Raw genomic sequence first — 21,311 nt, 5'->3', positions numbered from 1 at the left:
ATCAACCACCTGTATGGTGTAGCAATTTGAATCCTTTTCACCCAGAGCTTAATCCCAGATTCCTTTTATCTTCTGAAGTAGAAAGCCATTTTTTCTTCAGATGTATCAGCAGATCATTAAATTATCTTTCCCTCTTACCACAGAGGAGGAAGAATAGAAAGTTTTCTTTGTGGGGTTTGGTTTCTTTTCTTTAAAGAACATTTCTGAAGTTATGGCATAGGTCCAACAATTTTGGACGTTTCCCAACATAAATAATGTTGTATTCCTACTGGGTGTTTGTCCTGCTCTTAACACCCAAGCTCATCAAACACCAAATTTGCTGCGAGGGCTAGAAGCCTCCAGTACAATTCCCTTTTCCCAGATTACGTGTAAGTAGCAACCAGACAAAAACACTTGAGTGCTTGAACTGCAAAGGTTGCAATACAAGCTCATACGTATAAGGGAATCCATGTTCTCCACCCACAGGAGGACTTCTGCTGAAGAATGCAGATCAACCACTGAAAAACCTGTAGGAAGCCAGTGCTCACTAAGCTGCATGTCTGTGGGGCCACCTGCAGTACACTGAAGCGCTTAAAAAAAACCCCAACAGATCAACCAAGGCTACTGGTAAACGGTCCGTAAAAGATTTATTTAAGTATCATTTATCACAAAGAGGAAAATACGTATAATATTAGAAGCATGCAACCATCTTCTGCATTTCTATTTATTTTTTTGCATTTGCAGCACGTTGTAATACAACTCCTGTGCCACCCTCACTTCTTCCTGAAAAATATGATGTTTCAAGACAGAGGATAATAAAAAAAAAAAACCACAATACAGGTAAGATAACATGAGAAAAGTGCAAAGTAAAAAAAAAGATCATGTATATACCACATTCAAACCCCCTCCCCCTCCAAAAAATGGATAAAGGCAAACTGTCACTTTGCTGCACGACCAGATTGTCTTTATGAGCTACTTTACAAAAAAATTAATATAAATTAAGGGCACAATCCTGCAGACACTTATAATTGTAGCTAACTTCAATCACAGATTGGCTCAGTTGGTATTATTAAAAGCCACAAGTTAGTCACATGCATAAGTTCTTGCAGTATATGGCCCTAAGGCAATAAAATGTTTAAGAGCATTAAGGAGAACAAAAATTAAAGGAAACAAAAACACTCCCAGATGTGTTTTGCTTAGTAAGTTTATATCAAACATATTTTAAACAGAACAGTTTGCTCCTAAAGCCCTGAATACTTCTATTACTTAAGCAGTTTTGCAAGATTAAAAGACAAAACCCCCAGGAAGCTGGTACAGATGTTAATTAACATAAAAATTGCTTCAGGCAGGTACATAGGGAGGCGGAGGTTCCTTCTCAGGCATCTTCACTGCCATTTCATAGGTTGGCAGAACATACTAAAAAGAAGACATTTTAAAAGAGATTAATGCGGCGGGGGGGGGGGGGGGGGGGACGACGACAACAGGACCCACCCCAGAACAAGAACATACATGCCCCATCAGCAACTTCATCCTCTGTTGTAGGCAAATGTTTTCAAGAAGAATTTATTGCTGTTCCTAGTAAGCCAGTGAGGAAGTGAAAGAAGGTACAACAGTAGCTTACTGCTCTGCTGAACCTAACCCCAGGTCATTCATTCCACCCCACTGTCTCTCGGTTTTGCAAAGCAGCAAGGAGGGTTTCGCCTGGCACAATCAGAAATCTTTGCTCTACTGGAAGAAAAACATTCGAAGACTTTTCTCTGCAAAACCTCCTATTTTATGCACTGTAAGAATGTAACTAAGAAATAACCCACCGTAACATTAGCTGCTTTAACTTTTTTAATCTCCCAGTCTTTGTTTAGAAAGCTTGTAAACATATATGGATATGGTGTGCTTCTCTACTTCAAAATTAAACGATGCTGGTTCCTTTTATCTCATAAAGAGGCTTTACCTGTGGAGGAGCTTCAAAAGCAGGGTACACAGCTATCTCTGGTAAATTTCTGTTGCTGATGTATTTATAGCAGTTCCATACACAGTTAATTAGATATGCCTGAAAGAAGAGAAAGTTCTCTTTTTAAAGAGCTCACATGCATTAGCTGATTCAGAAATCAGATGCTGGATTACATTCATATGACAAGGAGTATAAATCAACTTAGTCAATACATACCTGAGGAATGGGTGCTATTTCACAGATTTAGCCACACATACCTATGTCGTTTCCCATTTAGCTTTGCTACCATAGTGACTCAGAGACTATGAACCACACAGGCTTTAGCAAAAGAATTCACAGATCCATTCAACTAATCCCTCTATCTGCCTCAGCAGTACTAATCAAATTAATCCCCAACCGGCTTTTGCTTCTGTGAATCTCAGTCCAAACTTGCCAGGAGGAGGAGGAGGAGAGGCCAACAGCACAATCCCACTCATCCCTGAGTTAGCATTACTATTTGTCCAACTACCAGCATGAAGGAGGGGGCACGAACACACAACTGGGGTGGCAAGGAGAAGACATGGTAGAGCAAAGCAGCCTGGACCTTAAGTCAACATTAACTGCTGTAGAAAGACATACTGGGACGCTCTGATAAGGATTAGATTTTTTTATTATTATTAATCTGTATAACATTAATCTCTCTGAATTTTTCATTGCCACATTAGCACATGGGTATGCACGGGTACTGAATTTCCCCATCAATACAAAAATATCATCTCCTGTATTAGGCTCCCACTCCCCCCAGTCAGACGTTTCCATTGAAGAAAGTACAGAAAACAAGTAAAATACTTTTTCATTACTTCATTTTCTCTTAAATTCAATCTGGATGCAATAAAAGAACATTTTCATGGTCACTGTATATTATCAACTCATTCTTCTAATATGCTTTGTCTGCACAAGTTTTGTAATTCAAATGAATGCCTCTGTTTTTAGATCATCAAAAAGAAAATATCTGGTAATATCACCCTTCAGTAGTAAGAACAATACAGCACAGTTAACCTATGCATTTCCTCCTTCCATCATCTTCCTTCTAAAACATGCACCCTGGCTTGTTAGGCACAGTGAGACATTTCAAAAGTTTTGTTTAGAAAACTTGCATGCAGTAACTCGATATCGTTTCACTACAAGCTTAATTACAAATATGAAGTTTATCTCCACATATGCAAAAAGATGGTATTTGAAGTCTTTGTGCATTGCTACTTTGGAAGGGCAGAGCTGCGTAAACACACCCCACTGCATACAGGCAAGTTAGTAGAAGACACCAGTACACAAAATGTAAGTCTAAGTCATACTGTAATTGAACATCCTAACAATTCTGCTCAAAGTTCTTAACTCAGCATTAAGAAGTCAGCTGAGTTCTTCATTCAGCATTGAGAATTAACTCAAGTTGATAGCATCTTCATATAACTCATGAAACAGACATACGCTTAACTTTTAACTTACCTTTAAAACGATAAATAAAGCAAAGAACACCAGAACAATAAACAAGAGACAGCTGGAGTCCAAGGCAAGGAGATCATCTTTATAAGGGAAATCCGGCTAGTTGAAAAAAACAAACAAAACAAAAAATGGGAGAGAAGGGGAGGAGATAAGCACACGTACTGCACAGTCACAAATATGACAGAAGGACATCTGAACTTCACACCTAGTGAAACAAACTCTTGTGTAAACTGCTCTCCCAGAAACAACAAAAAATTCAATTTCTTGCTAGTTTGTTTTTGCTCCCAGAAAGCACAGTATTTATCCTGCCTCCATTCTGCAAGACTCTACCAGGTCACCTCAGAAGAGGGCTACCTATACAGAAGCCTTGTACTGCATATGCCCCTAGTCACCTCCTCAAAGAGATTTTGTACTTATGGCCCTCTACTTGATAACTCTTTCATTACTTAGTATTAACTACCTCCTGTCAGTCCAACCAGTAATGCACATGAGTGGAGAACGGAAAAAAGTCACCCCCAAACTTCAGAACAGCCAAAACAAAGAGCTTCTGCAAATTTCAGACTCCTCTTTCCCTGACCACACTAACAAAGCTTCTCTCCAACACCAATCCGATTTTTTCTCTCTCTTTTAAAAGGGTTTTTTTAACATCTACTTGAACAGATCTAAACACCATCCAGAAAGAGCCTGTGATCCCTGTTAAGTGACAGTGTATTCTATCCATTGAGTCTTCCTGCAGCTAAAAACCCAGGCAGATTAATGACAACTCCATTACAGTTTCATTAGAAGGTACTGTTGCAAAATGAGAAATAGGACATAAAAAGGAACCCTCAGAATCTCGGATTCCAATCCATTATGCTGTAGGACCCTACATCATATCAGTACTTACCTAAACTCTTCTTCCCCCACTAAATAAGGATCAACACATTTTTCATCTGCAGTAGCAAACCTGCCACAGAACCATATCTCTTAAACGGTGGGGAACATCTTTGTTTTGAAGGCAAATGTAGCAGAGAGTGTTTAAACCAACAACTCCCATCACAATTCTGCCGCTCCTTTTAGGGAGCAGTGACACCTTTGGCCCTTCCACCTCTGATAAACTCTCATTCTCATAACCACCCTAGCAGTCATCCCCTATGGCTGCTGCAGCCCGAGTTCCTCTTTCAAACACACAGAAAGGTAACTATAGCTCAGCCACTTATCCAATTAAACCAAAGTTTAATTTCATACGTAAAATACCAACTTGAGGTGAACAAACACTTACCAACTGATCCAGGTAATCCTTGATTCTGGGCAAGTAAGTTAAAGAACTGATAGCAACCAGACAACTGAGCACAAAGTCAAAGAGCTGGTAACAGAAAAATGGGATCAGCCAGCCTACACGATGCTAAGGAAATAAAAAAAAAAGAAGCAGCTGTCTGTAAGGTATGTCATTAAAAATTCAAGTAGCAAGTTTAAAACCATGTACTACAAATGTACTTACAGAAATTGCACCATACACCATCATTGCACTGATTGTGAACATGAGGAGGGAGATAGCAAATAGGACACAGGCGTTTTCTGCATTAAAAGAAAAACAATAAGCATCAGTCATTTCCTGAAGTTGTCACACTGCAGCTGACAGGTACACAAGCTCTGTTCATTACTGTGATCTGTTCTCACTCATCTGTGCCACAGCAGAATTGAGTAACTCAGACCTCTCCTAATGGAAAAAGAGCTGGTTCAAGAAAACCAGCAGGCATTTGGAAAAATCCTTCCACCTTAATTGAAAGCCTGAATAAAGCTCAGACAAACCGATCAGAAGCCTGACATCGTTTGACAGTAATGCAACATAATGATGCTGATTGCAATATATGTCAGTGCTAAAAGTATGTGGGCGATTAACTTTACAACTGGAAATAATTTTAAGAGAAGCTAGCACAGCATCAACCTTTACAGTTTAAAATGGCTTGATTATGTAATTCGGCCATTGGCAGTGGGAACAGCACTGCTCCTTCAGTGACACTAAGGAAAACAGGAAATCGCTGTGTGAAAGGTATCCCATTATTTACATGAAAAGGCAGCTGAACAGAAACCAAATGGTAGCAAAATCCAGGACACTCGTGGAAACTGAATGATAGAGATTCTCCTTGCGCATCACAGTTACTGATGACAGAAGCACAGCTGCTTTCCACAAGTTAGATTATACTCGTTCTCCTACAGCAAGCACAGTTTACATTTTTAGACACAGAGGAAGAAACCAGCTTGAGAGTCTATAGATGTGGTAAGCTAACGTTTTTTGCAATACTGAAGCCAAACCCTGGTGGTTCCCACGCTTGAAACAGATCTGAGAATCATAACCTTCTAGTCTGCAGCTGATTTGAAAAGTTACACTCTAGAAGCACTTACAGACCCAATTCAGTACGAGATAATATCATCTACCTACACAGATGGCATCAAGAATGAGGTCCTCCCATGTCAGAAATGCATTCCGTTAATCAGAGCACCCTAAGTACTTAGCAACAACCAGCAAGTGTGGTTTTCTTCTGAGGATTTGCTACTTGCAGTATCCACATGCACAATCAAAATTGTAATACCCCTTCACACACACAAAAACCTCTAGCTCAGATTCTTGTTTTCCATGTTAGAATATAAGTCAATAGTATGCGATAGCCATTTTACACTAAAAAGTGGAGAAAGCGCCTTCAGAAGCACCCCTCAGTCATATAAGCTTACGGCTACCAAGTATACCAACACCTGTTATAAAAGAGATAATATTTGACAGTTATCTACTGTAATTTTACTTAATATTTTGGCTTTATGAAGTATTTGGTCCTTGCTTCCTCTCTCATTTCATTACTAACAATCATTAGTTGCAGTCACAGGCCCTCAACTCAGGTTATGAACACTTAATATGAAGACTAAACCAGAACTCTCAAAATCCAGATTTGTGCTGTACTATCTGTCTTTGCTCCAGACTGCATCGACCCTCCCTAAATTTCAGGGTAATATAACAGGCTTAGACAAGACACATTAGAAGTGCCACACTCAACATATTTCTGCACATATAAAAAACAAGAAAAACAAAGCATGTGCACAAGTTTACATGTCATGCTACAGTTAAGAAACTTGGTCATTACAGGCAGAGTTTGACACTGATTATACTTATACAGGTCACACACTTCACCTGTAACAACAGAGTGGAATAAGGTTTAATTCTGCTCATGATGCTTTCTCTTCTGGTTCTTCCGCATGTCAAACTTTAGATAAATACTTTGGTTTCGCTCAAGTACTTGGCATCCCAACTCTTCCACTGTTCTTATAAAAACAGCATCGTTTTCCTCTCAGTAAACTCCCACACAAGAGCTGTAAGCTCTTTCCTTAAATCCATGAGGGTCACCAAACATTTTTAAAAAAAAAAACTTTAAAAATAGTTTTCTGCTTTTTGTTTTACTGACACAGCAAGAATAGTAAATGTCTGTAGAGAAAGTGAATTAGAGATGTTCCACACATACTTCAACACTCAAAGCATTAGGAGGCCAAGAAATCTGTAGAAATCTTATAGTTTAATATGTTTAGGAGTAATATAAAAAAATTCCATGTAAGCTTTTCTTTTACTCTTGTAAAAAAAAGACAACCATATTTAAAAGCTGTATGCATATATTACACCAGTGTAAGGCAAATACACCGTGATAATCATGCTTTATTTTCCAATCAAACAGCAGAGTTATACACCTACCAGCCATTCTCTCAGAAGCATAGTAATTTCCAATGACTTCATACTGGATATCAACAGTTGGCACTATATTTGGATGAGTTACTTCTACTGTCAACAAGATGCCCATCAGCAAGTTCACCACCTGGGAAAGATCACAGTTACCTAAAGGTTATTTACATTGCAACATCTATCATCTTTTTAAGGACACTTAAATCTTCTATTTCAGTTAGAAATAAACTCTTTGCTTTGCCTATAAGTGGAAGAAAAAAAAAAAAAAGAACCCAACTTATGATTAAATTTCAAGCTGATTTAGTTAAACCAGTACAAAAAAAAAAAAAAAACCACAAACCAAACAGCAGAGCACTGGACACTTGCTAGTTTCAACAAATCACAACTAAACTTCGCAAATTAAGAGAATGGATAGGGTTTGTAAGGATTCAAATGAGATAACTAAACCGATGCTGCGTGATGAACGCAGAGATTTGTGAACTGGAAAACTGGAAACAGTTAAAAGAAGCCAGGAAGGAAAAGGTAAAACGGACACAATGAGGAACGTTTGGAAAGAGTTTCTGCTTTCTACAACAAACAGAAAGGCAGAGTTAATTTAATGCACAAGTAAGGTACTGCACCATACTCTTTCAAATAGTGCTGGGGGCAAGCAGTACAAAGGGACGCGCAAGCATCACACAGTAAATCTGGGTATGAAGAAAAGCTTCCACTACAGCCCTAATCCTCCAGTGTAGCTTGCTTCTTGGTTTCTCCCATGCTACAATTTTAATACAAGCAGGGGAGGACTGGCTCCCTCCCCTTCCTACATAGTTTATCAAAACCTCACCAGCACCTATCAGAAAAGTTACACAAACACTGGTAAAGCTAAAGAAATCTCACACAAAGATTAAGCCCCAAAATTTGTAAGCATTCAGCATTGGCTATGTGCTTACCGGTCCTCCTCACTTACGCTGCCACTGAAGACTGCTGCTGTTTCCCCATTTTGGTACACACCAGAAATGCTTTGTGACAGTAAGAGCTCAAAGAGTCAGAAGTAGCTTAAGCCTCTGCAAAACTGCTTTCACAGCATTTATAACCTATTCAAGATTTACAGGGGCATAGTTTATGTTACTAATACTTGGAGAGACATACCAAAGAAACAGGAGGCATAACAAAAAAAGGTCAGGATGGTATTTTCAAGCTGCAGTTGTTTACCAATCAGTATTCAGTAGTGGCACCACCACCACCCGCAGGATCTTTTACAATTCCCCTCAAAAGAAAAAAAAAAAAGCCCAAAGCAAAAAAAACCAAACAAGCTGGTTTGCAGTTTCTCTCACAACTTAAGAATATTTGCCAGATATTTCTTCTTTTACTGGCCTGGTTCCAGGAGTCAGTGATAGTAATAGTGGCAAGCCTACGCACAATTACTGAAGTTTTCAGTAAGAAAAAAAGCTTTTGAACGTTTAGAAAGAGCTTTAGCTTTTAAGACTCACCATTCCTCCAAGCTTTTTGATTTAATCAAAGGGTTTGGGTTTTTTTTGTTTGGGTGTTTTTTTCCTTCCCTAGGGTTTAGAGATATCACGGTGACCAGCTTGCTTACATTTTCTGCTAAAAAGCCCTTCAGTGAAATAAAAACTGACAGTTTTGTAGAAATGCTATCACGTCATCATGTATTATACAAGCTACTTTCAGCCACTTGTATCCTCCATTTTATGCCTTGGAATGTAAAATATAGTAATAGTACTGCTGGCAGTGAAGAACTAAGTTTAGCCAACAGTATCTTTAGCCTTGAAATGAGCATATTCCCCCCCCAGCAAGAGACTTCTACAGAGCAAACTGTCAGGTTGCTCATCTGCCACTTGTCTAAATCTTTTATTTTGCTTCACCATTGTTCAAATGTATAGAATACTATATTCTCTCACCACTCCTGCTTTGTGCTTCTCTGCTCTGGCTTTCTGCTTTCAATGTATTTCCAAGCCTTCTATTTCCTCCTCTGAGTGAACCAGGGCTATCAACCTATACTTTGGAAAATAACTTCCTGCTCTACACTTGTTTTAAAACAACGCCTACGTCAAGGTTCAGATCTCTGGCAGTTGAAACATTGATTTCTACTTCATAAAATACATAGAGGCAGGTTCAATTATACCTAACTCATTTATTGTTTATACACAGTCATAATTTGACCTTATACAGTGATAAAGTTCAGGATGAAAGACAATATTACTTCAATACTGAGTTTATCTGCCATGATAAGCTATCTGCCTAAAGATAAAGAGCAAGCAGCAATTGAGCTAACATAGAAATACTGAAGAACTTGGCTGCCTTGAAATTGTGAGACTGTGATCCTACATCCGTCACTTTTTTTTGTTTTCATCCTATCTGTCATCCTAATTTAGCACACAAAAGTCCTTAGTAATTTCACTGGTTACTGAGCACAGTTCGAAGTATTGAAAGCTTTATTTTCTCAACCTGAAATGGCATGCAAGGAAAATAGGGAATTAAAGAGTCATTCAAAATCTAGTCTATTAGGATCAGCAAGACAGAATAAAAATACCAACTTAAATACCAAAAAACAAATCCAAACCTCTACCAATTAACACCCCAGGGTTTCCAGTAGTCCATTACTGCTATTTGTGAACCATATCACAGCACTGAGCAACATACAACATATGAATTTCAATTAAAAGTTACCAACAACTCCAAATTAAGAGTCCTTTTTAGCACAAAGCCATAGCCTGTATTTTAACTACTACCATTCTGCTTTCACAGAAGCTTGATAACAACAAGGCCACAAGGCTTGTTTCAGCTTCGTAAGTCAATGTAACTGGCAGCAGGAGTATGATTTGGACAGCAAGGATCATCAGAGCTTAAGAGAGCTTAAAAGAATATACTCACTGCGAATAAAATGTATGTTCACAAATTATCTACATGGAAAAGAAGTCAGAAAAAAAACATAGCAGAGGTCAACCTTAGTGTACTCAGAAGATTAAAACCACCACCGCCCCAAAAAACCCACCAACCCTGACAAGCCAGCACTCTGTGGATAGTGCACCATTCTGAGGTAACACCTCAGAAACCCCCGCAGTCCCCATCCTAGTCTTTTTGTTAGGAAGTGGGGGGGAAAAAAAAAAAAAAAAGAATTACAAAAATGCATGTTCAAATTCTTATTCAAAAGATGGTTTCATTAAGATGAAAAAACCTAATTTAGTTTTGTAGTAGTTTAAGAAGTATATTCTACTCTTATCCCAATTGGATAACCGAGCTTAACAGAAGTTTGGTGTAGCTTATATCAAAATTTAAAAATCCAGTAGCTGGTATTAAAGTAGAAAGTCAGCATTTATTACAAATGGGTAACAAATATTAGCCCCCATGTGATCAGAACTCAAAAGACTGTGGGGACTGTAACAAGTATTAGCTTTTTAATTAGCCAGTATATATCTCCATGGTATATATTTAATGCCTAATCATCTAAGTGCTTCATCCCTCTGGAGGCCTGAACATGAAGTCTAGGTTTCCCCAAGCACCTGAGTGACAAAGTCTTGGACATAAACAAGAATTCCGACTTATCATTTGCTTATTTCCTTTTATGAGTGGGAGAGAGAGGAAAATTGCCTTGCACTACCACACTTCCTCATCTTCCCCTTGCTTTTCCAGTATTTTTCCTTAAACATGCTCCTGAAGAAACAAACCAAGATGGGGTTTTTGTTTTGGTTTGGTTTTCTTTATTATCTAGAAATAATACAAACTGAAAAAGAATAATGTTAAATAGGGTCCTTCAGAGCTTCCAGCACTATCAAGATTAGATTGACACCAGCTACATTCCTTCATTTCTGGAAATCTTGTTCAGTGGACAAACAACTCCAGAGAGCATCCTCACCCTGCTGCTAACCAGTAGCAATTGCATTGTTTTGACTCCACTGCTGGAGTTTGCTGCCAGAATGAAACAGCCACTCCCTCCACAACAATGCCATCGCATTTAGGCTGTTTATTGAACTCTGATCTGATTTTTGCCAGTGCAGGGTTCACACTTCCGGTTTCTGGAAAGCACTGTGCCTATTAAGGAAGTTTACAGGAAGAAACAAACTTCAAAGCCACATGTTTGCAATTATGGAGCTAGGACTAGGAGGTTTCTTTTTCCTTCCTACACAGAACAGTAGTGGGTGTTGCAGAGTAAACCAAGCTATATTAATCCTGGAACTCAAGTATGAATCTGCTAGAAATATTCTTAACTCATCTTTTTGCAAATAGAGTTTTATCTATTTATGAGAAACAGTAGCGGCATATGGACTGAAGCATGCTTAAAAGATGCAGTTTGATGGTATACAGCATCAACAGCAGACATTTTAGAAGATATTGTCCTTGTTCTCTCTAGACTCACAAAAGTACACAAGGACATCGATATAACTGTTTTAGTGAGGAGATAAGTTAATTAGATGCAAGATTTAAGAGTATACAAATAAGGAAGGAATAGGAAATGCCTACAGAAATGGTAACATAATACACGTGTGTTATTCTTAAATAGCCAAACTCTTATCTTACTAAACATCTGGAGTAGATTGCTACAAGGCTCCATTTTATGTTTGGCATCAAATTCCTTCAGGACTGCACAGCATGAGAACACAGTCTATCCGGTAACACAAAGCTATTGTTGAACTAAGCATTCTTCCCCACCAAAAAGCTACCTCCCTTAAAAACTCACCCCACACAGAAAATTATTACTATTTGTCCCACTGTAACTTACAAACAGATCATTAAATTGATTTAGAAATACTTATCGCAAGCTAGTGTCTGAAAGACTGAATTAGTAATGTACTTAAAATGGTCCATTAACATATCTAAAGAGCCTGATATGCCCTAGGCCACTTAATTTGTCAGCAGAAAGATACACATAATTTTCACTGTCCAAATTGTACTTTGCCTTCAGAAGGTATGAATTACAGTTGAATGATGATTTAAAGCATTAGGCAAGACCACCTAAGACTCCATGGTAAGTCCGTATTTCAGCTCAAACGGCCAACAGCTGTCAGACTTAAGAGAGTTATCACCTTTTTGCAACTGACATCTGAGAACAGCTTGATAAAAATTTTTCAGTGCATAGCTTAACAAAGTGTTGGATATAGTTTATAGAAAAATGCAGCTAAGAAGTACTTCGCATGCACCCTGCTACTGTGAACACAACGGTATTTTTCCCTCTAGCAGCCTGAATCCATTGCAGTTACACGAGGTCAGGAGGAACGCTTTGCCTCAGACACCACTCCACCTCGGAAGACATCAGCCTCATCAACGGCCAGCATACTTTTCACCGTCCATAAGCACTACGGACATTTAAACAGATTCAGAAAGGAGGAAGAGGCACTGCATCCAGGCAACAAGATGAAACAGAAGCACAGCAGGAGAGGTAGAAGCTGGAAGTACTAACAGTCTGTGGCCAGGGAATGCACATTCCTGCCCACTACCATCACCAAGTTCCTGGGTTTTCAGATACTCCTGTGAAGAGGAAACAAAAGTGGGAAGGCAGTAAGGCGTGTCGCATTTGTTTCATCACAAGGGTAAGCGTCTCCTTACTGTTAACAATTTATGCTCTTACTTGAGGTACCAAAAGCATCACAGACATAGGGTAAAACTTCTAAGTTTTGCAGGTTTCCAGAACAAGTCCAACGTTCAATACTGCAATGGACCTTACTTTTCTATTTTACAAGAAGCTACCCCTTTCCTAGAGCTTTGTTACACTTCCCCCTCACACCTTTTTCTTCCATTCTTCTCTCCTACCATTTTATTGTTTGCCCGTACAGTTTTTGTCAATGGAAGAACAAAGATAAAATAATAAAGGATCTCCCCACACTCGCTGAAGATAAACCATAAACTCTCCAAACTCAAATCCCCATGACTGTAAAAGTTTCTGTACATGGCTCCTTCACATCAAGGCATAAAAATTCAGCATTCTCTATTTTTGCAGTCTGGGGAAGGGTGAAGGGGAATATAGGCTTTGGTTACAGCTTCAGGACAACAGAAAAGCTATGATGCAATGTTTTTAAACTGTCCTCACATTTTTACTGCCAGTGATGGTACGGGGAAGGAAGATAAGGAAATAACTTCAGTAAAGCAAAACTCAGTTCCCCTTTAAGGGAACTAAGGGAAGTTAAGGCTCCAGGCCTTAACTTGCCGATACTGTTTTCGCATCTCTACTTTACTCTAGTTCAAAACTACTTTTAACGTCTCAGCTTCACCACCACAGCTCCCTCTCAGAGAAAAAGCACTCACCAGCCACAAAGCAAGGGGTGTTTAGGGAACCAAAACTGCTTCTATCGCTCTTTAACCACTACACCAAGTACCGAATAACCGGGACCTTCCCCAAGTCTCCTCAGCAAGCAGAAGCCACCTTCATGTTGAAGACCCTCGCCTTCCTCCCGGGGGTTACACACTACTCGGGGAACCCCAAATGCAGCCTCAACGACACCTTAGCGTCTTCCTCTCTTACCAAGGACACCTTCAGTATGTTTGAAGCGTACGAAAGACCCCGCACCTCCACCCGAAGAAAAGGAACGGGAATACTAACAGAACCCCTCGGGAGACCCAGGTTAAAGCACCCTGAACTTTATTTTTCTAACCACAGAAGGGGAGGCCAATAGGGAACAACCGGGTGTGCCAAGCCCGACTCGGACCCCGCGAGGGCGGAGGGGCACGACCCGCTCCAGGAAACCCGCGCAGCTCCCGACGGAGGGAGACTCCCCCGGCGATGAGCGGGGCAGCTCAGTGGGGCCGCCGACACGGCCCCCTCAGGGCTCTCCTCCGGCGCCCCCGCGCATGCGCGCTGCCCACACCCAATCCCCGCCCCCTCCGCTGCCCCCCGCGCCAAGCTCTCACCATGTACCAGGTGCCCAGGATAATGGTGCCGGTCCGCACATGGCAGCAGCCGCAACAGCGGGTACTGTAAAAACGGTCCCGGCTCCGCTTGAACGTCATGGCGGCGGTAGCAACAACAACCTCCCGCCCACAGACCCGCCGCTCGCCCTCTCCACCCGCTTCGCCTCCGGCTGAGGGCCGTAAATCCCCCACGCGCGCGTCACCGCCGCTCTGGCCAATCAGGTGCCTACACCGGGGGAGTGCGGGGGGGCGCCTGCGGGAGGGCATACGCGTTGCCGCAGCAACGGGCGATTGGCGGCGCCGCAGACCAATGGCAGCGCCTTTGGGTGTAACGCCCTACCGTTCACCTGCGGCGTGTGGGGAGGCGGGGTGGGGCTGGGTTCACCTGAGGGGAGGTTTGGTGCCTCTCGGTCCGCCATGTCGGGGCGAAGCCCCTCGGGGCTGGTAGCCCTCCGCATGGCAGGTCCCGGAGGGGCGGGCCTCGAGCCGCGCTCGGCTGGCCGCTGGGGCTCTCTGGCCCCTTCCTCCACAGTGTCGATGGGGAGGGCCAGGGCGCAGGGGCGGTGCTCGGTCTCCAGGTAGCACCCAGAACCTTGCGGGAAAGACTGCGTGGTCCAGCGACAGCCCTTTCTTCCAAGAAACACTGGAGTAGGTGTCTCCTTGGCAGGGCCCGAAGTGGCCTGCTTTGGGATACTACCAGCACCCCGCGGCTTTCACTGAAATTCAGCCAGTTCTGTAGAGGGTTTAATTCGCTTACACCCTTTTACTATTCTTTTGCATTAATTCCTTGGATTAAATTATTTATATTGTGTGTTATGTGCTACGAGGATATGTGGTAAGAGAGTAAACAGAAGAGGTGAGTTTTAGTCTACGGTAATGCTTTACTGTGAGGCAAAGTCCCTGTTTGTCAGTGGATAATAATAATACTTCATTAGTCCCACTGAAAATTGCAGGTGCTGTTAGATACGTGCTTTAATGAGAAATAACTTGTATAAATCTAAGTGGTGCCTTCCTATATGTATGCGATAAGAGGTTGTTCCACCACTTGGACACAAGATCTGTTCAAGTACAGAGTGGGACCTATAAACTTCTTCTGACACAAGGACAGCCGGTGGTTTCTGCAGACCTGAGCTGTTGATACAGCTATGCACACAGTTTTTTTTAACCCTGGTGCAGCTGCAAATATTTCCTTCTCGGCTGTGTACAACCAATTTGAGACACAGAACCATAAATATTTGCTGTGCATATATACGTTAATTGGTATGTCATATGACAGGATTAATACTGAATTTTTAACCGTGAACAATGAGAAGGTAATGAAGGTGACTGCTCGTCCATTTGATATATTCCAGATCCTGCAATTAACGCATTTTATTGTTTTAGCTACTTAGTCTATTTTTAAACATGAGCTGTTGCTGAGTTTTTTAAAATTATTTACTTAAAGTCTTTAAAACAGAGCTTTTTATTTTAAATCCCCTGTGTTCCATAATTAGTGTTTTTTTTCCTTGGGGCATATTTCATTTTTGAATAAACATGTTGTAAGTACTGCTGAGACTGCTCTAATGATCCTATTATAAACTATTGTTTGTTTCTTTAGTCCTCCTACTGTTCTCAGCCCTGTGCACAGATGCTTAATTATCAACACTCTGATTCAATGTAGGAAAAATGGACTAATTTTAATCAATATAGATGCGTGCATGTAAATAAATAGAAAAGGAATGTGCATTTTGTTGTAATCAGTCGTTTTAAAAAATTAGTTTTCTCACAGATGGTACGTTGGGAAGCCTAAACCAACTATTTCTGCAGCATGCACGCCTGACTTGATTACATTATTCCTGCAGAGTTGAAGGGGGCTCTCCCTCCTGTTGTCTGTCCCTGTGTGAAAGAGGAATTCACAGGACTAGAGTGAGTGAGAAGAGAAAGCAGGAGCCTCTCACTTGAGTTAGGGCATCCACTTGGAAACACCTGGATTTGATTCAAATGGTTTGTGACGGCAAGTGTTCCAGCTAAAATCTTGTGGTTGGACACTTTGCCTTCACTAGTATCACTGGCAGCTCGCGTCTCAGGCTCAGATCTTCAGGGCTATTTTCACAGAATGAAAGAAATCTTAATTAAGTGTTCATATCTTTGTCAGCCAGGCTCAGACTAAAAATTGATGCGAATCCCTTAAACTTCACTGCTTGTTATACCCTGCAGACAACAAAGATACTGGGAGGAATAATGTGAATGTCATTTAACATCACAAAGCAGCTTTCCACAGGAGGATAGACTGATGTGGAACTGTTGACAGAGCATAAAAAAAGTCTCTACTTTCTCCTCCTTTAAAAAAAAAAAAAAGAGTATTTTGAGAATGATTGCATTGTTTCCTGTACTTGGGAGAAGAGAGAATAGGTTAATGATTTTTAGTCCTACCCTTGTGAAAGATTGCAGTTCTTCCATGCCACAAGCAGCCCAGATGACCTCAGGCAAGACACTTCATTCTCTCAGAGCTTTAATTCTTTCCTTGCTTGTTCAGAGAGGATTTGTGAGGCTAAATATATGAAAAATTCTGAAGGGCTCAGCTTATAGTCCTAGCAGCCAGAGCAAAATCTCAGGAGAGACAGAGGGTACTGGTGATAAACTTTACTTCCCAAATAGCAAAAAGACCTTGACATTGCAGGGACAAATTGCTCCACATATATCTGCAAGTCAGAAGCAGCTGCAAAAGAATGATTCAGATTCCTTTACCAGCATGACGCTTAACTCCTTCCCTCTCAGCAGGTAGGGAGGGAAGGAGTTTTGTATCATGGTGTTCCTCATTAGCCAAACTAGTCAGGGCTTTCAAAATCTATGTCTAGACAGGAGGTTTGAAATTCTGCCTTGAGACGGTATGGTGATGTTTTACCAAACACAAATTATTATTTTTGAGTAATCATATTTGAAAATAATATGAAAACAGATGTGACAGAAGAACAGCTAGGATCGTGTAAATGAGAGGCCAGGTTGCATTCTCCTTCAGCTTCTTCAGAAACGTGAGTTCAACACCTGCAAGATGTCACAACAATACAGTACTGAGACTGTGTTATGCTGATCTTTGTAATTCCACAGTCTCTCCCTTCTGTGCCATTCTTCAGTCTAGCCTTGGCTAAAAGATGTTGGTTTAGACTTGCGCTGCGATTATTACTTCTCTGCGTGCACTGCGCTATTGTCAGGTTGCCTATGACCAATGAGGTGTTATTCTGCTTCAGCATTTGCTCTGTGTCCGTCTGTGAGGGGAAACTGGCAGACCATGAGCTGATAATCGTACGTAGCCTCCACGGGAACAGTTCTATCACTTTCTAATAAGAATATTGTCCTGTTTGGTGTTGGGAAAACTGAGGCACGGTGAGATGAACTGACTTGACCAACACCACAAATGCTCGCGAGAGCCATAGGAACATGAAGCAAGTCTCCTGTCCAGTGGTTTCTTTGCCAGGGAGTAAGAGGTGCAGCTCAGGACATGTTGGAGCTCTTCTATTCCAAATGGAGCGCACTTGACTCTGAGGGCAGTAACAAGGTCCTTCTGTAATTTTTTCTCCATAACTTTACTCTATGCCTGTGTCTGCTACCCTACGCTATAAAACAAAAGAGGAAAGGTAACTTTGCTTCTCAGATTTGATTGTTTTCCACAGTGAGCAACCATTCTAAAATTAACAATAAAGCAAAATTTTTCAACATCCCACGGAAACTAATGACTTTACACAGATACTGCGATATATAACACTGGATCCCTTCAACAGAATTTAGAAAAATCAATAGAACTGGTGCAGATGTGAAAAATACCTGGGCTGAGAGCATGGATTGGCTTTTTGCTTCCTTAAAAAAAAGGTAGGAAAGTACTAGAGTAAAAGCAAATCATTAGCATATGAATGAGGGCGAAAAAAACCCTAAAATAGTCAGGAGGGAAACTTTCCTGTTGGTGACTCACACAGTGAAATCCTGAAGTCAGCATTCGCAAATTTGCCAGCCTTTTTCTCCAGGATGGATTCTGCTAGAAGAAAACAAGCTAATCCAGAGATTCAGTGGTTTCTTGTAAAAGAGATAAGAAAGCAGTAAGAATGTATCTCGATGAGTTTTGCAGTTACTGGATTTTACTTTTGTTTATTGAATTAATCAACATCACTTTGAGGGTCCTAATGTAATGTTCTAAGCTTCTGTACCTTTTGTTCTAGTTGATTGCTGTTAACAGTATGAATTATCTTTTACCAACAAGAGTCAATTTAAATCAGTTCCAAACCTTTTAACTTGTAACAGATGGATCAGACAGTCTGGGTTAGAAAAGCAGCTGAAGTATGACAGCATGATGTAAAACTTTTATTAGGACAAGACTGTTTCTGGATTACTGCTGAGGTTTTGCTCAGGTTTTCTGAGGTATGAGGTTTCTTCACATTTGAGGTATGCTCAGGTTTTCTGAATATCAAACATGGAATAAAAATTCTTGTATTCATTTACAGACTCAAGATCTGCTAAACTAAAGGAGCTGTGGTTCATTTATATCATCCTTCATACAGCTGAGGAGCTATAAAAATGTCTAAAAATAACGTACAGCATTTTCCTCCATCTAAAATGGTACTTGCAAATTCAGATGTTTCATTACTTTCACATGACTAAAAGTGAGTGCTGGAAACAGGAAATGTCCTATACTTACTGGCAGTCTCCCCCTTCCAGCCCTCAGCCTGGACTTGCCTCTGGGAATCTTGGCAGGGTGAACAAGAGGAGCCCAAGGACTCGAACGCTACCCGCTCATGGAAGTAGGAAGCGTTACCTTCTGGTAACGTATTTCTTTACACATTGGCTCGTTGCAGGTTTGCAGCCTGGGACGTCAGCAAAGATTTCCAGGAGGAACACAGTGGCAGGCAGCTGATGCTGCCAAAAGTGCATGATTAACTGATCTATCATGTGTGTCTAACTTAGCACTCAGAACCACCACCACAGGAAAATAGTACATGGGTACAGAAATCAAAGTTTGGCATAAACTAAGGTTTACCAAGTTTGCAGGAGTCTTTTGATGGGATGGTACAGGGGTCCGTTATTGTTACGGTGGCGTTTTCCCAAGAAGGCACAGGGAGGTTGTTTCTGAGACGACGGCGCTAGAGCATCCTTTCAGTACGGGAGGACGCTTCCCTTGTGGATGAGAACATCTGCAGAGCTGAATGTCAGGGATGGCACATACTGGAAAGCTCAGTTTCCCTTGGAAAGATCCCTGGAGCTGGTTCAGTACGATCACAGAAGGAGGACAAGATTTCCTGTATCTGATCTTTGTAGCCCGTGACTTGAAAGCCCTCTCTCCTCACGAGGAGCCCCCTACCCTTAGAGCATTTCCAGCATCATGGAGCAGGCCTGTGTTGTCAGCATACTAAATAAATAATTTTCTGTCAAGCAGTTAGCATGTCTACCTGAAACACATCATGCAGATGTGTCAGCTGTATCACTTATCTGCAGGTTGGGTGGAACCTTGGTAATTATAGATAATTACAATGATCAATTACAGATCATTATAGAACAGCAGGCCAAATTCCTCTCTGCAGTTGCCCCACTTAACCCTAACAGTGTTACACCATGGTTTGAGTGTGAAGTAAAGCTTCAGCCTCTGCATACCACAGTCTGCCTGTGAGTAAACACAGCTTTGTAGGTCAGGAGTTCATCAATTACAGCATCAGCCACATCTTAATGCCCGAGATACTCACAGGCCCATTGCTTATGGATATGGCCCTATTTTTAGGGATATAGCCAGTTTTCCACCTTCGGAAAGCTTCCCACAAGAAAGAGCATCATTACAAAAATAGAGTAGACTAAGTTGAAGAGAAAGTTGAAATTCAAAGCTGCGTATTTCATCATCTGCAGCTGCTGCTGTAACAATTAATTGCTTGCTTCTAACCAGATCATAGGTGTTTTCACAGCCACAGTTCATTCCCATCTCCCACGCCGCAGCTGCACCAGAGGCTTGATTTCCAACCACTGGGCCATCTGCAGGTGCAGGGAGAGCTTTTGGCTGTTCCTGAGGCATGTGCCACTCAAGCAGTGTGGCACAACTTAATCAGTTGCTTAGGGAAAAGGCAGGGGGAGCCAGGTGGATCTGACCCATGAACTGGCAATTAGGCTGCACTGGTTTGATGAATGACCGAAGAGCGGCTACCCTATATTCACCCTTCTAAGGGGTAAGTTATACAGAGAATAAAAACATTCAGCTAGAGCACCAGCAATGCTACAACCTGTTGGAGAGATGTTGAATCTCCTGTCTGAGGACTTACGCTACTCTCCAGCTAGCAAAGATCAGAGACCAGCAGAACGAGCATATCAAGCACATCCGTTTCACACTGCCTGTGCTAGAAGCAACATAGCAGGGTGATGATTTGCACAGAACGGTTAATTCTCACAGAACAGAAAGGGAGACATGTCTTAAAAGCATAGAAACCAGGGATTAGCCTGAACATGCAGTCATGAAAGGAAGGGGAATTTCATAAGAGGCTCAAAAGCCTGTTTTTCCAAAGGTGCTGGCCATCTGCAAAGGCCATTTGTTAAGCTGAGTGATGGTTTTTCAGCCTCTGAGGACTAGAAAGTAAAAGAATGGAAGTTTAGAGCAGCTGCTGGGTGCTTTGTGTTGTGGTTTGGTTGGTTTTTTAAACTCAGTCCATTCACTGCGGAACCAGACCCGCAGCACACTTTCCCATCCCTGGGAGCCCGTGGAGCAGCAGCGCTGGGGGATGTGGCGCCGAAAGCCTCCCGGCACCACCACAGCCATATCAGCCAAACTACTCGCAGCAGTGGTACTGTTGCAGCAGATGAATCACACAAACAGTACACTGCCACCGAACTTGCCCTGAAGAGAGCTTTGCAATTACTTAGGAAAGCCTGCAATCAACAGTATTTAGTTGGACGAGTGTATTTTCTTTGCCTATGTCAGAATGTGGTATTAAATAAGATGCTGCTATAAACTGTTGAGCCCATCTGTATTACAGCGATGACTTCCCATCTGTGAAACAGTGGAGCCAGAAGAAAAATACAGCTCTCCTGATACCACAGATGTCAGTAAGAGTGGTCCTGATGAATCTGACAGAAAAACTGGGTAATATAATTTGCTGCTGCTTGTCATCAGCACCTCAGTCAACTTGTCAGTGTTACAGGTCTTGATTGTTCTTTTATCCCAACAACAGAAGAATGTCACAAGGATTTCCTATAAGTAAAAGGATGGATTTCCTTTCTGATGAAGGAGATCTCTTAAAAACCATTTACGGTACCTCAAAAAAGCCTGAAAATGAAATGGTTTTAGCCAAAACCACATGCTTTTACTCACACACATAGAAACTAATCAAATAAAACTGCTCATGAGTGCTGGGCTTT

General features: G+C 41.3%; 1 protein-coding gene across 1 annotated transcript; it reads right to left on the bottom strand.

Annotated features, from left to right (window-relative positions):
* Positions 1-607: 607 nt before the first annotated feature.
* Positions 608-14,173, bottom strand: LAPTM4A (lysosomal protein transmembrane 4 alpha). The gene is made up of 7 exons (XM_075086740.1): positions 13,953-14,173; positions 7,122-7,242; positions 4,887-4,963; positions 4,668-4,790; positions 3,410-3,505; positions 1,928-2,026; positions 608-1,395 (listed from the first exon to the last, which is right to left on the bottom strand). Exons 1-7 carry the CDS (start codon positions 14,049-14,051, stop codon positions 1,321-1,323), a joined length of 690 nt encoding a protein of 229 aa, XP_074942841.1. The 5' UTR covers positions 14,052-14,173; the 3' UTR covers positions 608-1,320.
* Positions 14,174-21,311: the final 7,138 nt, after the last annotated feature.

The sequence above is a fragment of the Phalacrocorax aristotelis genome, chromosome 3 (genome assembly GCF_949628215.1).
Source record: "Phalacrocorax aristotelis chromosome 3, bGulAri2.1, whole genome shotgun sequence".
NCBI lineage: Eukaryota > Metazoa > Chordata > Aves > Suliformes > Phalacrocoracidae > Phalacrocorax > Phalacrocorax aristotelis.
This window is presented reverse-complemented; position numbering and strand designations above follow the sequence as displayed.